Below are 16,095 nucleotides of genomic sequence, written 5' to 3'. Positions count from 1 at the left end.
CCTAGAGAGAAATACTACTTAGGTACTTCCAAATTCTTGGATCATATGTTGTATTTTGTTATCATGTACTATTCATTTCTGTTGTGCATTCTGCAGGTCCATGACCTCTTTGCTGAGTGATGACGAAGAGCGATATGTCTCCTCACCTGAGGGTGGTGATAGAGAGATGAGACACAGACCCCACTCGGCACCACTGAGTTCTGTGTTTGGAATCTCTGAGGATTCTGTCTTCAACATGGTCCAGAGAGGCCAGTCGCAGAGTGACATCGTACTGTCGTCCAGTTGGAGTAGACGGGAGAAATACAGACCTGTCAAAATACCAACGGACACCAGGTTTATGATGGGTATTGTAGAGTTGGTTATGAACCTTCTCAACTCCAGATTGGCTGAGCTAATGCGAAGTTTCAGTCAGGGAACTCTAGGTCCGCTGTCTGGTAGTATCTCAGCAAGTCAGCAGTTTGCCCAAGAAATGCTAAGCATGGTGTCTGCTAAGATGTATTCCCATGCCATAGAGCATATTGCTCACGGCTACAAGTCTCCCCTTGAGTTAGAGAGGGAGCTTGAGGCCATATTGGGTCCTCTGGCTGGACAGGTTATAGTCATCATCATAGATAGCATCTTTAAGGCTAAAGCCAACGGAGGAAACAAGGGACGAGCGACCAGCCCCTTGACCTATTTTCTCACTGCCATTTCGGCAGAAATACAAAGCCTAGTTGTTCAGAGATCGGCTAGCAGACCGTCCACCAGACTGTCCAACAACAACCCACTGCTGAACATTTCCAAGTCAAAGGTCTTAAGATCAGTTCTGCTCAAAATGGCAGAACTCTTTGGCCAAGGTCCAAGTGAAACCTGTCTAGTTCCAGTAATCCAGAGTCAGTCCGACAACTCTGTTTGCGACTGGACTCTGAATGCAGGCACCGTTCATCCAAGTCAATTTCTGTCCCACAACAGAATGTCAGAAGTGTCATCCGATGTTGTGGATCTTGTACTTGAGGTTTTTGGGATAACAGGATTTTTGGATAGCAGGAGCTCGTCAAGGCCACAGAGTGCCTGCTCCTACAACTCAGCTAGTGGAGCAATAGATATGAGAGCTCTTGCTGGGGACTTGGTCAGACAGGTGTCTGTCAAACTCAGACCCTTTGTCTCTGAGAGTCAACTCTCCACCATGTCCATGACAGATCTGTCATCTATTTCTGACTCCACCTTGAAGCAGTTGTGTTGTAGCTCTGCTGTTGCTGCAGCAACGGTCTGTCAAGCAATCAAAATGGAGCTCGAGAACCAGAGACCAACCGACCTGTCAGCCAGAGACCTACTATCGTCTCTGGTAGAGAGCATTGAGGACATGGATATTTCTGACATCCTCCAGGGCCCGTCGGCCATTTTGGAGGAGGCTGCTATGATTAAGCACCCAGAGATCTCCACCTCGACAATATACAGGTCTCTGCTTCTCGACTCATCTCTCGCCTCCTCTAACATGGTCACTGAGAGCATTATCTTCAACAGCCCACCCCCATCAGAGGAGAATGTGAGTATTCAGCATGTGCTCCCTGTTGATAAAGTTGACATCCTCCATGGTCAACCAGTGGAGGGGTATATCGTCAAAGCTGAGCAATGCATCACTCAGGTCATTCAGGATGCAGCTGTGACATATACTAGCGTGCTGGATAAAACCGACACTTGTGGGAAACTGTCGGAAGTTCTGTCTGTCTGCGTTTCCGCTGAGAATATTGAGGATGCATCCTCTGATCTATTTGGTGGAATTATTTCCGACCTGCATGAGGTATCTGAGGTCAATAAGACCTCCATGCGTACGAAATCAGGTCGCAAAATGTTCTGGATGGAAGTGAGTTCAGGTTCCCAGAAGATTTATACCAAAACCCTGGACAAACTGAGGAAGCTTTTCACCTCTCACCTTCTCACTGAGGGAAAAAATACTCCTGTGCAAATTGAGTTCTATGACACTGGACTACTTGTAACTGAGACCACTGTGGACGTATCTCCTGTACAGAAGACAGACAGTAATACCTCTTCAATGTCCTCAGCCCACCAGCTCACCCTCGACACCTGCACTAAAGGGGTCATCAAACAGGTGATCTCGGTGCTGAGGGTGGAGACTTCAAAGGAAGTCAAATGCGAGAGCATGTCAAATGCATCCTTCGACTTCAACCAGAAGTTGGACTCTATAATTTCGAAATTGGAGAGCCTCACCATTTCGAGTGACGTGACGTCAGCCAAGATTGCCAGGCTCACGCGATCTCGTAGTGCAGCCAGCAGATCCTCTAACATTTCCATCCAGAGCTTTCACAGTGCTGAGTTCCAAGCTACGGCCAAACTGATTGTGCGTGAGGCCATTCTCAGAGCTGCTAGCGAAGCCAACTGTTCTTTGCCACAGAGCATGACTAGCAGCACCTTCTCACACCATGTGGTTTCTACAACTGAAGATATAGTGAATATGATCATGCAAGACCTTGAAAGTCTATCCCAGTACACAGTGGAGGACGCAGACTCCTTCCCACTAGGAGAGAAAAAGCTGCAGTCCCAGCTCAATCCCAGAGTTGTCTTTGACACCTTATTGGATGCTGCTCAAACCATGTACCACAGAGTAAAGGATAGACTGAACGTCTTTTTGTCTTTTCCACCCGTGTCAGTCACCACAGCCAAAGATGTGCTGGACTCCACCCCTGTGGAGACACTCAGATGCTCAAAGTCTCCTGACACTGCTCTTGTTAAGGACAGGAGCCGCCCTCCGTCTGTGAGAAGTGAGAAGCCATTTTCAAAAGTCAGTTTGACTAAAAGGTCTAAAGCCCTTGTGTCTTCGAGTGGCTCCTCCACAGACCACCATGTAATTGACACATGCAGTGAGGATGTCACTCTGCCTACCAGGAGTATGTCAGTTGTGAGCGACACCAGTTTGAAGAGAACCTCTCCTCTCCATGGTAGTGGATTGAGTGCAAGTTGTGAACCTCTTGTGGCTCTACAAGACGGAACAGTGGCAGTCAGCCAAGAAGGCTTTAGCAAAACTGCAAAGGAGACGCTCAGCTTGATCCTAAATGTGATCAAGTGCAGATTGGCCAACTCTGAGAGTTCATCTGTTGGGCAGAATGCAAGGGAGGAGCGTCTGATAACCACTAACATGTTAGACTCTCTACTGGAGAGCCTTGACCTGTTGCCTGACATGAGTGCTGCCAATGAGATCACAAGGACAGAATGCCATACCTCTAACGCAATGGACAAGACAGGTTCACAGTCAGCGCTTGTGAATCAACAAGAAATAAACATATCTGACACCAGTCTCATAGTGAAAACTATAATGGACACATTGAAGACAGACGACCCAGAGATGACTTCAGCAGAAGAAAATCTGGATAGACTCCTGTCAATTGAAGCCCTTCAAGATGCGTCTGGCAACCTGATCGCAAAGGTCCATGGTCTCATTCAGGAGATAACCATAAGCCGCCAGCTTCAATCCACGACTGGCCACAGAAGCCTCTCTCAACCAGCTCTGCCAAAGCCAGCACTGAGGAAGCTGTCAAAGGACGATGCGTCAGAGCTCGTTTACAGCTTTGCCCAGACTTCTGTTAGCAGACTCCTGGGGCAGTGTTTGGTTAGGCCTATGCCACCCACCGCTGACAGGGTTTTGGATCAGGTCATCAAGTTGATGACAGACATGGTGATGGACAGCCTGACTGATCTGTCCAAGTCTGCAATGGAGGATGGTAAGTGAAAGTACCTCTTCATCTGCATAGGACTTCATTGTAACATGATGCTCACTACATTGCGTTTTATGATGTGAACTTTGCTGTTTGCGTCCAAAATGGCACCTTCTTCCATATTTAGTGCACTACTTTTGACCAGAGCCAGACCCTATGGGCCCAGTTCAAAAGTTGTGCACTATAAAGGGAAGAGAAGGCCTTTTGGGACACAGTGACTGATTTCCATTGTTGCGTCCTCTTCTCCCAGTTATTGTACCCAGGTCGGTCACACCAGCTTGCTCTTCTTACTCAGACACCAGCAATGCCGCAAGTGACATCACTCATGGTATTGTGGCTGACCTTAATGCTACTGAGGAATTCCCTGCCAGGGGCCTTAGCCCGGCTGATGTAAAGGCTGACGGCATGGCCCGCCTTCCCTCTGCCAGGGGGGAAGAGACTAAGAAGAACAGGAAGTGGCATTTCCTACCCAAAATTGTCAAGATTCCAAAGATCAGGATTAAGGTAGAGGGCTCAGTGTCTTTAGATTACCTCTGTAAGGCAGGGCTGAAATGTACCCTACAGATTCACTAAACCCCTATTGTCTCTGCATTAGAACAATGCTGTTGTCATTGTCTTTAGGAGGTTGAGTGAGGCCGCTGTAATACAATCCTAATACACATGGGAGAGAGAGTCAATGGATGTGTTCCAAATTGCACCCTATTCCCTATATAGTGCACTACTTTTGACCAGAGCTCGATGGGCCCTCGATGGGTCAAAAGTAGTGCCTTAAGTAGCCAATAGGGTGCCTTTTGGGATCCATGCCATATATTTTACACATGCTCAGTTGTCCTGATGTGTTTTGTCAACAGCTGTTGAAGACAAAGGGGGAACCAAAGAGCCACCCTGAACAGGATTCTCTGCCTACCAAACGTCTCAGAGAGACTCGTATTTCACAGGGTAAGTGATAAGCATCGATAATGTCATATTGATGTATCACCCTATGGCCAGCTTGTTAAAACGGTGACTACAGATACAGGCGGACAGACAGATACACACATTCATTTCCTGATTATGAAATATTATTTTCACAGATGCTGAGTGTGAGGTTCCATCCACTTCCCCACCCAAAGAGGACCTGACAACCACACTGGCCCCTGCTCCCCAGGAGTCCCAGTCCCGTAAACGCCCTCTCATAGTCAGGGTGTTACGAGCTATCTCCAGAGCCGTCTCCAAACCATTCAGAGAAGCTTTTGGGAAAAATAATTAGCCAAATGCCAGATTTTATTACTATTTTAATCAGAGCCTTTATTTAATAAAACATTACTGCATTGATTTCTGTCTATAGTCGTCTTACTGTTTGTGCAAGATAATGGTACTTCAAACCACATCGTCAAACGTAGTTATAGTGAAGCACTGTTTATGATTATTGATTGTGGAAATCACATTTTAATACAGAAAAGATGTCGTCACATAAAGACAGACATATAGGAGAAAACTCTGTCGACTATTCACATGATCAAGACACAACTAAAGCCATGAATGGATCATATTATTATTATTATACCTTGATTTCAACAAGGAACACAGACAGACCAAGGTTTCTTTTACAGCTGGGCCCTGCGTAGACATGTTACACATTCAGTTTAGCTACAATGATTAAGAAACTACACAAGACAAACAAGACCATCACAGATAACACAAAAATACAGCAGCAGATTGTTACATTTGCACACAGGTTATTCCCCTAACAACACAATAACTTGCATTACCCGAAAGTTACAAGCAATACAGAAATAAAAATCCTCCAATAATGATTTAAAATGGGCAACAGGGGGACAAGAGTCTCAAATTTAAGTTTAGTCTGCAGGCTTTTCCATTGGCAAGGAGCGTAACAGGAAAAGGCAGCCATACCCAACTCTGTGGAAATCGCATGGACCTCAAGTGTAATCCATGCTTGAGACCTGGTTTTAGGAATTCTAATTCTAATATTGATGAGTGATGATAAATAAGATGGTAGTTTATTCAGAAGTGCTTCATAGACAAACACGAGAACATATTCTCGTCTCATGGACAGCGAAGTCCAACCCACATTTTGATACAAAACACAGTGGTGAGTTCTGTAGCTAGCGTCCGTAATAAACCTAAGTACTCAATGATAAATAGCATCCAGCGATGTAAGTGTGAATGCCATAGCATGCATGTAGATAATATCCCCATAATCTATAACAGACATAAAAGTAGCTTGCACAATTTGTCTTCTATTTGTACAGGACAAACATGTCCTGTCTCTAAAGAGGAAGCCTAGCTTGATTTTTAGCCGTTTATAAAGTTCGTCAATATGCATTTTAAAAGACAGTTCATCATCCAACCATATCCCTAAGTATTTATATGCAGAGACCTGATTCATTCGAGAACCATGTAAGCTCTTGTAAGTGCAAGTGTATTTTCAACCAACTTTTTGAACCTATTAAAAATCATAAAATGTGTTTCCTTTGTTTCTTGTTTTAAATGTACATTTTATTTTAACAATTTTAAAACAAGATGAACAGAGAACAGTTGTTACACTTTCTATGAAGCCCATATATATAATGCATAAACTCAAGTCATACACTCATAATTACTTAATTACTTAGTGATTGAGTAGGCTACATAGATTTCATGACTAGAAGCTCAAAAGACGAAAACATATTTTTTTTGTTGTAAATGTACATTTGCTATGGTAAATGTTAGCAACACCTCCGCAGGATGCACGGGGGATATGGTCACTAGTGTAGCCAGGAGGTGAGGCCTCATTTAACACAGTAAATTCATCAGGCTAAAGCCATGTTTCAGTCAGGCCAATCACATCAAGATTATGATCAGTTCATTGACTATAATTGCCTTTGAAGTAAGGGATCTGACATTAAGTAGCCCTATTTTGAGATGTGAGGTATCATGATCGCTTTCAATAATGACAGGAATGGAGGAGGTCTTTATCTTAGTGAGATTGCTAAGGCGAACACCGCCATGTTTAATTTTGCCCAACCTAGGTCGAGGCACAGACACGGTCTCAATGGAGATAGCTGAGCTGACTACACTGACTGTGCTAGTGGCAGACTGGCTAACAGCCTGCTGCCTGGCCTGCACCCTATTTCATTGCGGAGCTAGAGGAGTTAGAGCCCTGTCTATGTTGGTAGATAAGATGAGAGCACCCCTCCAGCTAGGATGGAGTCCGTCACTCCTCCGCAGGTCAGGCTTGGTCCTGTTTGTGGGTGAGTCCCAGAAAGAGGGCCAATTATCTACAAATTCTATCTTTTGGGAGGGGCAGAAACCAGTTTTCAACCAGCTATTGAGTTGTGAGACTCTGCTGTAGAGCTCATCACTCCCCCTAACTGGGAGGGGGCCAGAGACAATTACTCGATGCCGACACATCTTTCTAGCTGATTTACACGCTGAAGCTATGTTGGTGGTGATCTCTGACTGTTTCATCCTAACATCGTTGGTGCCGACGTGGATAACCATATCTCTATACTCGCCAGTTTTAGCTTTAGCCAGCACCATCTTCAGATTAGCCTTAACGTCGGTTGCCCTGCCCCCTGGTAAACAGTGTATGATCGCTGGATGATTCGTTTTAAGTCTAATACTGCGGGTAATGGAGTCGCCAATGACTAGAGTTTTCAATTTGTCAGAGCTAATGGTGGGAAGCTTCGGCGTCTCTGACCCCGTAACGGGAGGAGTAGAGACAAGAGAAGGCTCGGCCTTTGACTCCGACTCGCTGCTTAATGGGGAAAACCGGTTGAAAGTTTGTCGGCTGAATGAGCGACACCGGTTGAGCATTCCTACAGCATTTCCCTCCAGAAACCGTGAGAAAGTTGTCCGGCTGCGGGGACCGTGCGAGGGGATTTATACTAACGTTACTATCTGTACTTACTGGTGGCACAGACGCTGTTTCATCCTTTCCTACACTGAAATTACCCTTGCCTAACGATTGCGTCTGAAGCTGGGCTTGTAGCACAGCTATCCTCACCGTAAGGCGATCGTTCTCCTGTATGAGTACAGCGACTGCAATTAGAAGGCATCATGTTAATGTTACTACTTAGCTTCGGCTGTTGGAGGTCCTGACGAACCATGTCCAGATAAAGCGTCCGGAGTATGAGGATTCTGTGTTATGCACTATAGCCCGTTACCATATGTGATTTAATATTATCTGCTGTTGGCTTGTGTGGATGTATGTATGTGTTATGCAACATAGCTGACTTGAACCATTGTTAAGTTTCAGGGCCATGGGCCTTTCTCATGATGGAAAAATACAGAACTGTGCAATGAGTTGGGGGGGGGCACATTCAGAACAGTCTTTTGTTAGATAACAGGAGCCAGGTGCCTGATAACTGCATATTCTACACAGCTACAACGACTGACCGCTGAAGCGCTTAAGGGGCTGGGACCAGCCTCTGCGCCAACAATGAACGATAGGCTGGGTGAGTCTAAACCACGCCCAGTCTCTACTCTGACAGGCCGGCTCGGAAGCAGGAACTACTTCTGTCAGAGTATATTAAATATCTTTGTCAGGAACAAGTCAGTTCTGTTCTGCCCTGCGAGGTGGGACAGAGAGCCCATATATACGAAAATTGCATTTACCACTTATTGCTTAGCTAATAAAAAAAAGCCTCATTGTGATATTTATCCTGATACCAGATTCGAATTGACGCAACCCTGACACAAGTGAAAAAATTGAGGGAAAAAGTAAAAACCGTAAAGTTGTCATGTAGCAAAGTAGGCAACAAAACACCGCAACACGTAAACAAGTCTGCAAGTTGTGACCGGAAATGGCGTCAAAATGCTGTTGAGGTATCATGTGATGCTACTAGCATAAATGGACCAACACTGAGCACATGTAGCTTAAGTCAATTGGTAATTTAAAACACAGGGGTCTGAGTAATATTGCTGGCGCATGGATATAATGCAAAACTAATGTTGCCATCACCCCAGTTACTCAAGTCAGGTCATACACCTCACCTCCAAGTAGGAACCACCAAAACAATACAGAGGACACAAGTATTACAGTTAATGTTTAATTGAGCCAAAACAAGCAAATGCAGTTACACACTGGACTAGAGTACCCATGAACTCTTGCATGTCCCACGTCAGATATCCATGGCGTCGTCGCCGGACGGGCCGGTCGCAGCTTCAGAGGTGGCGTCGTCGCCGGACGGGCCGGTCAGCAGCTGGCGTCGTCGCCAGACGGGCCGGTCGCAGAGGAGGTGGCGTCGTCGCCAGACGGGCCGGTCGCAGCTTCAGAGGTGGCGTCGTCGCCAGACGGGCCGGTCGCAGCTTCAGAGGTGGCGTCGTCGCCAGACGGGCCGGTCGCAGCTTCAGAGGTGGCGTCGTCGCCAGACGGGCCGGTCGCAGCTTCAGAGGTGGCGTCGTCGCCAGACGGGCCGGTCGCAGCTTCAGAGGTGGCGTCGTCGCCAGACGGGCCGGTCGCAGCTTCAGAGGTGGCGTCGTCGCCAGACGGGCCGGTCGCAGCTTCAGAGGTGGCGTCGTCGCCAGACGGGCCGGTCGCAGCTTCAGAGGTGGCGTCGTCGCCAGACGGGCCGGTCGCAGCTTCAGAGGTGGCGTCGTCGCCAGACGGGCCGGTCGCAGCTTCAGAGGTGGCGTCGTCGCCAGACGGGCCGGTCGCAGCTTCAGAGGTGGCGTCGTCGCCAGACGGGCCGGTCGCAGCTTCAGAGGTGGCGTCGTCGCCAGACGGGCCGGTCGCAGCTTCAGAGGTGGCGTCGTCGCCAGACGGGCCGGTCGCAGCTTCAGAGGTGGCGTCGTCGCCAGACGGGCCGGTCGCAGCTTCAGAGGTGGCGTCGTCGCCAGACGGGCCGGTCGCAGCTTCAGAGGTGGCGTCGTCGCCAGACGGGCCGGTCGCAGCTTCAGAGGTGGCGTCGTCGCCAGACGGGCCGGTCGCAGCTTCAGAGGTGGCGTCGTCGCCAGACGGGCCGGTCGCAGCTTCAGAGGTGGCGTCGTCGCCAGACGGGCCGGTCGCAGCTTCAGAGGTGGCGTCGTCGCCAGACGGGCCGGTCGCAGCTTCAGAGGTGGCGTCGTCGCCAGACGGGCCGGTCGCAGCTTCAGAGGTGGCGTCGTCGCCAGACGGGCCGGTCGCAGCTTCAGAGGTGGCGTCGTCGCCAGACGGGCCGGTCGCAGCTTCAGAGGTGGCGTCGTCGCCAGACGGGCCGGTCGCAGCTTCAGAGGTGGCGTCGTCGCCAGACGGGCGGTTCGCAGCTTCAGAGGTGGCGTCGTCGCCAGACGGGCCGGTCGCAGCTTCAGAGGTGGCGTCGTCGCCAGACGGGCCGGTCGCAGCTTCAGAGGTGGCGTCGTCGCCAGACGGGCCGGTCGCAGCTTCAGAGGTGGCGTCGTCGCCAGACGGGCCGGTCGCAGCTTCAGAGGTGGCGTCGTCCGAGGACACGCGCCTCAGCTTCTCCTCAGAGGACAGGGCATCATTTGCCGGAGAGCTACCATGGTTTGGAGAAGCTTGGGATTCTACTTCATTGGTCTCTAAATACTCTTGAGAAAAAACAAAAGGAACAGTTGGGTATTCTACAGCAACACATCTGTTCTACACGGTCTAGGCCAAATTGCTAATCGAATTTTGAGCAACATGAACCCAACAGTTTTCAAAGTATATGTTTCAGGCCGTACCTTCTCTGGCTTGTTTAGCGTCAGACCCTATGGATCGGAGCAAGGCCAGGGCATGCACAATGGAGACGTCATTTGATGACAGCTCTGAAAAATGTAGGTTAAGGTTTGACAACATTATTTAGACTGAGTTACTCTATGCTGTTGAATGAGTGTCAAACACAGCAGCACCATAGACAGTGACAAAGAACATAGCTAGAAGGGTTGTGGAAAGAAACACTTACCTCCAAGTCTCCTCTGCAGAGAGACTTGATCTTGCTTCTGGGACTTTCCAACAGGGTAACAAGAAACTGAGGAGAAAGTGTTGACAGAAGTTGAGTTCACACAAAATAGCTACATATATTAATAGCAGTGAAGAATAAAAGATGACCAACGCGGAAGATACAGACAGTCAAATATTAATACCCAACTTATAAAGTTAAGCATATTTACCAAACAAATCCCTTAAACATTAGTGAACCAACCTTTGACAACCCCCACAGTCATCACAACGAGCAGCAATTCTCTCACACCTCCCATGATCATGAAAATAGTCTGTGTTATCAACAGGTAATGTCTTCCCATGGCCTGTATGAGGGTTATATAGGCCACTAATGACCGTTTACCTGACAAACATGGCTTAACGATCAATTAACAAGCTTGATTGAGTTGTTACGTTCAGATAGAAATAGACCATGTAGAACATATGTTGATTCTTATCAAGTTGGTGGGCAGGCAATCTTTTCTACTCCATATATTGCATTTATATCTGTAATGATTAACCCTAATGGTCTCAGATCAGCAGTAGAAAGAAGTAGGCCTAATTATTTTAGGTGTAATCTTCAAAGATATTAGGGGGAAATAAACACTGTACCCAAATCCACGTTTTACAATGCTCCTGGGAAATGGGTAGGCCTCCACCTATAGTCCTTCACAGTTTTACAGCTGTGATATATTTATTTATTTACATAGATCACATACATAAATAAACATGTTAGCTGTAGGTAGCGTTGAGATAAAATTTCCATATTCTATTGCTACTAACATAAATCCTAATATATCATGTTTTCCTCATTTGCTCTGTAGGAGGTTCGTCATATGAAGGACATTCAAGTGGATGTGACCCCTAACCTGCAATAGGGGCTCAGTGAGGTGACAGACATCCTGTAATGGATCGCCAGCTAGTGTCTGAGGACCTGGAGAAGGCTGTGTCTACAGCTGTGGGGCAGGACAAGCATGGTAACCTAACCTCACTGTATGAAGGATTTTATTGTTATGGATAGTCATCTCCAATCTGTTCAAATATCACTGTTGTTGATAACACACATTACCAAAATGATTCACACTTGTCTTCCTATTTCCACATAATCTGTCATGGTTCCCCACCCCAACAGGGCATAAAACCAACCTCTCTTTATTGCTACTGCTAATACACCCAAATCCAACAGCGTTTGAGTATCTTTTTGCTTTTCTTCTAACCCTGAATGGCAACATTTTATCCTAGTACACAAGCATGTCACTTTATCCATCCACACCCACTCTACTGCCGCATGGCCACTGCGGCTGAGACTTTCACCCTCTCGTTACAGGTATAGCAGGTAACCAACCCCACCCGGGTCTTACCCCCTAGGACTTACCCTTTGCAGGTACCTGCCTGCTCGGGCTTACCTTCCGGGACTCACCCTATTCTTATAGTACAAGCAGGAACCAACCTACTCGGGATTTACCCCCTAGGAGTTACCCTCTACAGGTTTGGGTTTACCTTCCGGGACTTACCATATACCACAAAGCTACGACCGGTCGTAATACAATGGGACTACTGAATAAGCTCAGGCTTTCTAGGTTCGTACCCTATAATTGGTTCAGCCTACGACTCTCATCTCCCCAAGATGTCAGAATTAGTGATAACGGGTGTAGGAACTTTGCTTACCTTGTTTCTGTTTCACTGTTTCTTAATCTCTAGTTCGACTGCAAATCGCGGTGAACCCTGCTCGCAGTGCCAACTGTTAGGTTCTAATTCTCAGAGTAAAAACTCGACGGACACCATGAATGCTTGAACCAAGTTTATTCTTCCCAGAGGGTCAAGACAGCTGCATTAGACAAAAAACATATTCACACAAGCACTGATATTTAATCCTCTCTCCTATGCTGAGTCTGCTCCTACACCTCTAAACAGCCAATGCATCTCTGTTGCTAGACAGAACCTTGGTGATATCTGTTCTTCCTCACTTCATCTGACCTGACCGCTACCCCAAAGTGCTCACTCCTCCCCAACTCAAGGCTGACATGGTGATTGGTACCAGACTGTGTCTCTTCTCATCCCAGAGGATCCCACCCATAGGATGCCTGATGGCTAACAATAACATATCCTGACATAATGTAAACGTTATACATTAAGCTCTCTCCCTCAGTGACATGAATTAGTATATTTCATATTCTCAGAACCCAACAGTAGGTTTTAAGGTGTGGCTGCATGCTTGTCGTGGACGCATCGTCACTCTTGATGTTCTTTTTCCAAGTCTGAACTGGCCGTTCTTGTCTTTCCTCAACTAATTGAAACCTCAGGGACAGACATCCTGAACGACTCTGATGTCGACTCTGATGTGTGAAGCCTACCTGCTCCTGTAGTGGTCTCCATATGACAAATGGCACCCTATTCCCTATTTAGTACACTACGTTTGACCAGATCCTTATAGGCCCTGATCAAAAGTAGTTCACTACATAGGGAATAGGGTGCTATCTGGGATGCAAGCATGGTGTAGATTTTCCACAGGAAGTTGACTGTCCAGACAGACTCACACACCATATTCCGATCTATTCCTGATTAGTGTAAAATACATGCATATTCTACACAGTGATGATGAGGATGATTTCCTTATTTTGCCATTTGAGTTAATCAACCTCAGAAGAGAAGTAGAGTGTTTGTTTCTCAATCCCACGCTTGGCAGGAACCTCCGATGTTGATGCTGGGCGGGAGCAAAAATGGGCTCCCGATTGAAAGACTCTGGTCTACTTTAGAGGTCTAGCACTGTATTTCTGTTCAGGCGTACCACGGGTCTACTCTAGGACATTGATTATATTAAGAGTGAATATCTATTCAGGCGTACCACAGTCACCACCATGCTATGGAGGTCCTGGTTCAGTCTCTGCTGGATCTAGACGTGAGGGACAGCCAGGGGCGCACCCCTCTGGACCTGGCTGCCTTAAAAAGCCATGTGGAGTGTGTTGACGTCCTCATCAACCAGGAAGCCTCCATCCTGGTTAAAGACTTCACTCTGAAGAGGACCCCCATCCACGCTGCAGGTAGACATTTATTTTATTTTTATTTCACCTTTATTTAACCAGGTATGCAAGTTGAGAACAAGTTCTCATTTACAATTGCGACCTGGCCAAGATAAAGCAAAGCAGTTCGACACATACAACGACACAGAGTTACACATGGAGTAAAACAAACATACAGTCAATAATACAGTATAAACAAGTCTATATACGATGTGAGCAAATGAGGTGAGATAAGGGAGGTAAAGGCAAAAAGGCCATGGTGGCAAAGTAAATACAATATAGCAAGTAAAACACTGGAATGGTAGATTTGCAATGGGAGAATGTGCAAAGTAGAAATAAAAATAATGGGGTGCAAAGGAGCAAAATAAATAAATAAATTAAATACAGTAGGGAAAGAGGTAGTTGTTTGGGCTAAATTATAGGTGGGCTATGTACAGGTGCAGTAATCTGTGAGCTGCTCTGACAGTTGGTGCTTAAAGCTAGTGAGGGAGATAAGTGTTTCCAGTTTCAGAGATTTTTGTAGTTCGTTCCAGTCATTGGCAGCAGAGAACTGGAAGGAGAGGCGGCCAAAGAAAGAATTGGTTTTGGGGGTGACTAGAGAGATATACCTGCTGGAGCGTGTGCTACAGGTGGGAGATGCAATGGTGACCAGCGAGCTGAGATAAGGGGGGACTTTACCTAGCAGGGTCTTGTAGATGACATGGAGCCAGTGGGTTTGGCGACGAGTATGAAGCGAGGGCCAGCCAACGAGAGCGTACAGGTCGCAATGGTGGGAAGTAAATGGGGCTTTGGTGACAAAACGGATTGCACTGTGATAGACTGCATCCAATTTGTTGAGTAGGGTATTGGAGGCTATTTTGTAAATGACATCGCCAAAGTCGAGGATTGGTAGGATGGTCAGTTTTACAAGGGTATGTTTGGCAGCATGAGTGAAGGATGCTTTGTTGCGAAATAGGAAGCCAATTCTAGATTTAACTTTGGATTGGAGATGTTTGATATGGGTCTGGAAGGAGAGTTTACAGTCCAACCAGACACCTAAGTATTTGTAGTTGTCCACGTATTCTAAGTCAGAGCCGTCCAGAGTAGTAATGTTGGACAGGCGGGTAGGTACAGGTAGCGATCGGTTGAAGAGCATGCATTTAGTTTTACTTGTATTTAAGAGCAATTGGAGGCCACGGAAGGAGAGTTGTATGGCATTGAAGCTTGCCTGGAGGGTTGTTAACACAGTGTCCAAAGAAGGGCCAGAAGTATACAGAATGGTGTCGTCTGCGTAGAGGTGGATCAGAGACTCACCAGCAGCAAGAGCGACCTCATTGATGTATACAGAGAAGAGAGTCGGTCCAAGAATTGAACCCTGTGGCACCCCCATAGAGACTGCCAGAGGTCCGGACAGCAGACCCTCCGATTTGACACACTGAACTCTATCAGAGAAGTAGTTGGTGAACCAGGCGAGGCAATCATTTGAGAAACCAAGGCTGTCGAGTCTGCCGATGAGGATGTGGTGATTGACAGAGTCGAAAGCCTTGGCCAGATCAATGAATACGGCTGCACAGTAATGTTTCTTATCGATGGCGGTTAAGATATCATTTAGGACCTTGAGCGTGGCTGAGGTGCACCCATGACCAGCTCTGAAACCAGATTGCATAGCAGAGAAGGTATGGTGAGATTCGAAATGGTCGGTAATCTGTTTGTTGACTTGGCTTTCGAAGACCTTAGAAAGGCATGGTAGGATAGATCTGTAGCAGTTTGGGTCAAGAGTGTCACCCCCTTTGAAGAGGGGGATGACCGCAGCTGCTTTCCAATCTTTGGGAATCTCAGACGACACGAAAGAGAGGTTGAACAGGCTAGTAATAGGGGTGGCAACAATTTTGGCAGATAATTTTAGAAAGAAAGGGTCCAGATTGTCTAGCCCGGCTGATTTGTAGGGGTCCAGATTTTGCAGCTCATTCAGAACATCAGCTGAGCATATTTGGGAGAAGGAGAAATGGGGAAGGCTTGGGCGAGTTGTTGTGGGGGGTGCAGTGCTGTTGACCGGGGTAGGAGTAGCCAGGTGGAAAGCATGGCCAGCCGTAGAAAAATGCTTATTGAAATTCTCAATTATGGTGGATTTATCAGTGGTGACAGTGTTTCCTATCTTCAGTGCAGTGGGCAGCTGGGAGGAGGTGTATTCTCCATGGACTTTACAGTGTCCCAGAACTTTTTTGAGTTAGTGTTGCAGGAAGCAAATTTCTGCTTGAAAAAGCTAGCCTTGGCTTTTCTAACTGCCTGTGTATAATGGTTTCTAGCTTCCCTGAACAGCTGCATATCACGGGGGCTGTTCGATGCTAATGCAGAACGCCATAGGATGTTTTTGTGTTGGTTAAGGGCAGTCAGTGGGGAGAACCAAGGGCTATATCTGTTCCTGGTTCTAAATTTCTTGAATGGGGCATGTGGGGCATTTTTTTAAAATATCCAGGCATCCTCTACTGACGGGATGAGATCA

The 16,095-nt window shown here is 47.0% G+C and overlaps 1 protein-coding gene and 1 pseudogene across 2 annotated transcripts; one reads left to right on the top strand and one right to left on the bottom strand.

Annotated features, from left to right (window-relative positions):
* The first annotated feature begins 77 nt into the window (after positions 1 to 77).
* LOC139400294 (uncharacterized) lies at positions 78 to 5,234 on the top strand. Of its 2 annotated transcripts, none has more exons than XM_071145260.1 (4): positions 78 to 344; positions 3,961 to 4,214; positions 4,562 to 4,649; positions 4,784 to 5,234. In XM_071145260.1, the coding sequence occupies exons 1-4, from the start codon at positions 101 to 103 to the stop codon at positions 4,957 to 4,959; spliced, it is 762 nt and encodes a 253-aa protein (XP_071001361.1). In that variant the 5' UTR covers positions 78 to 100; the 3' UTR covers positions 4,960 to 5,234. The 2 variants fall into 2 exon arrangements, with proteins under 2 accessions (XP_071001361.1, XP_071001362.1); XM_071145261.1 differs by lacking the exon at positions 78 to 344 and adding an exon at positions 3,531 to 3,716.
* Positions 5,235 to 8,746: 3,512 nt separating this feature from the next.
* On the bottom strand, positions 8,747 to 10,916 carry LOC139400295 (polysialoglycoprotein-like; annotated as a pseudogene).
* Positions 10,917 to 16,095: the final 5,179 nt, after the last annotated feature.

This window comes from Oncorhynchus clarkii, unplaced genomic scaffold (assembly GCF_045791955.1).
Source record: "Oncorhynchus clarkii lewisi isolate Uvic-CL-2024 unplaced genomic scaffold, UVic_Ocla_1.0 unplaced_contig_2955_pilon_pilon, whole genome shotgun sequence".
Classification (NCBI taxonomy): Eukaryota; Metazoa; Chordata; class Actinopteri; order Salmoniformes; family Salmonidae; genus Oncorhynchus; species Oncorhynchus clarkii.
This window is presented reverse-complemented; position numbering and strand designations above follow the sequence as displayed.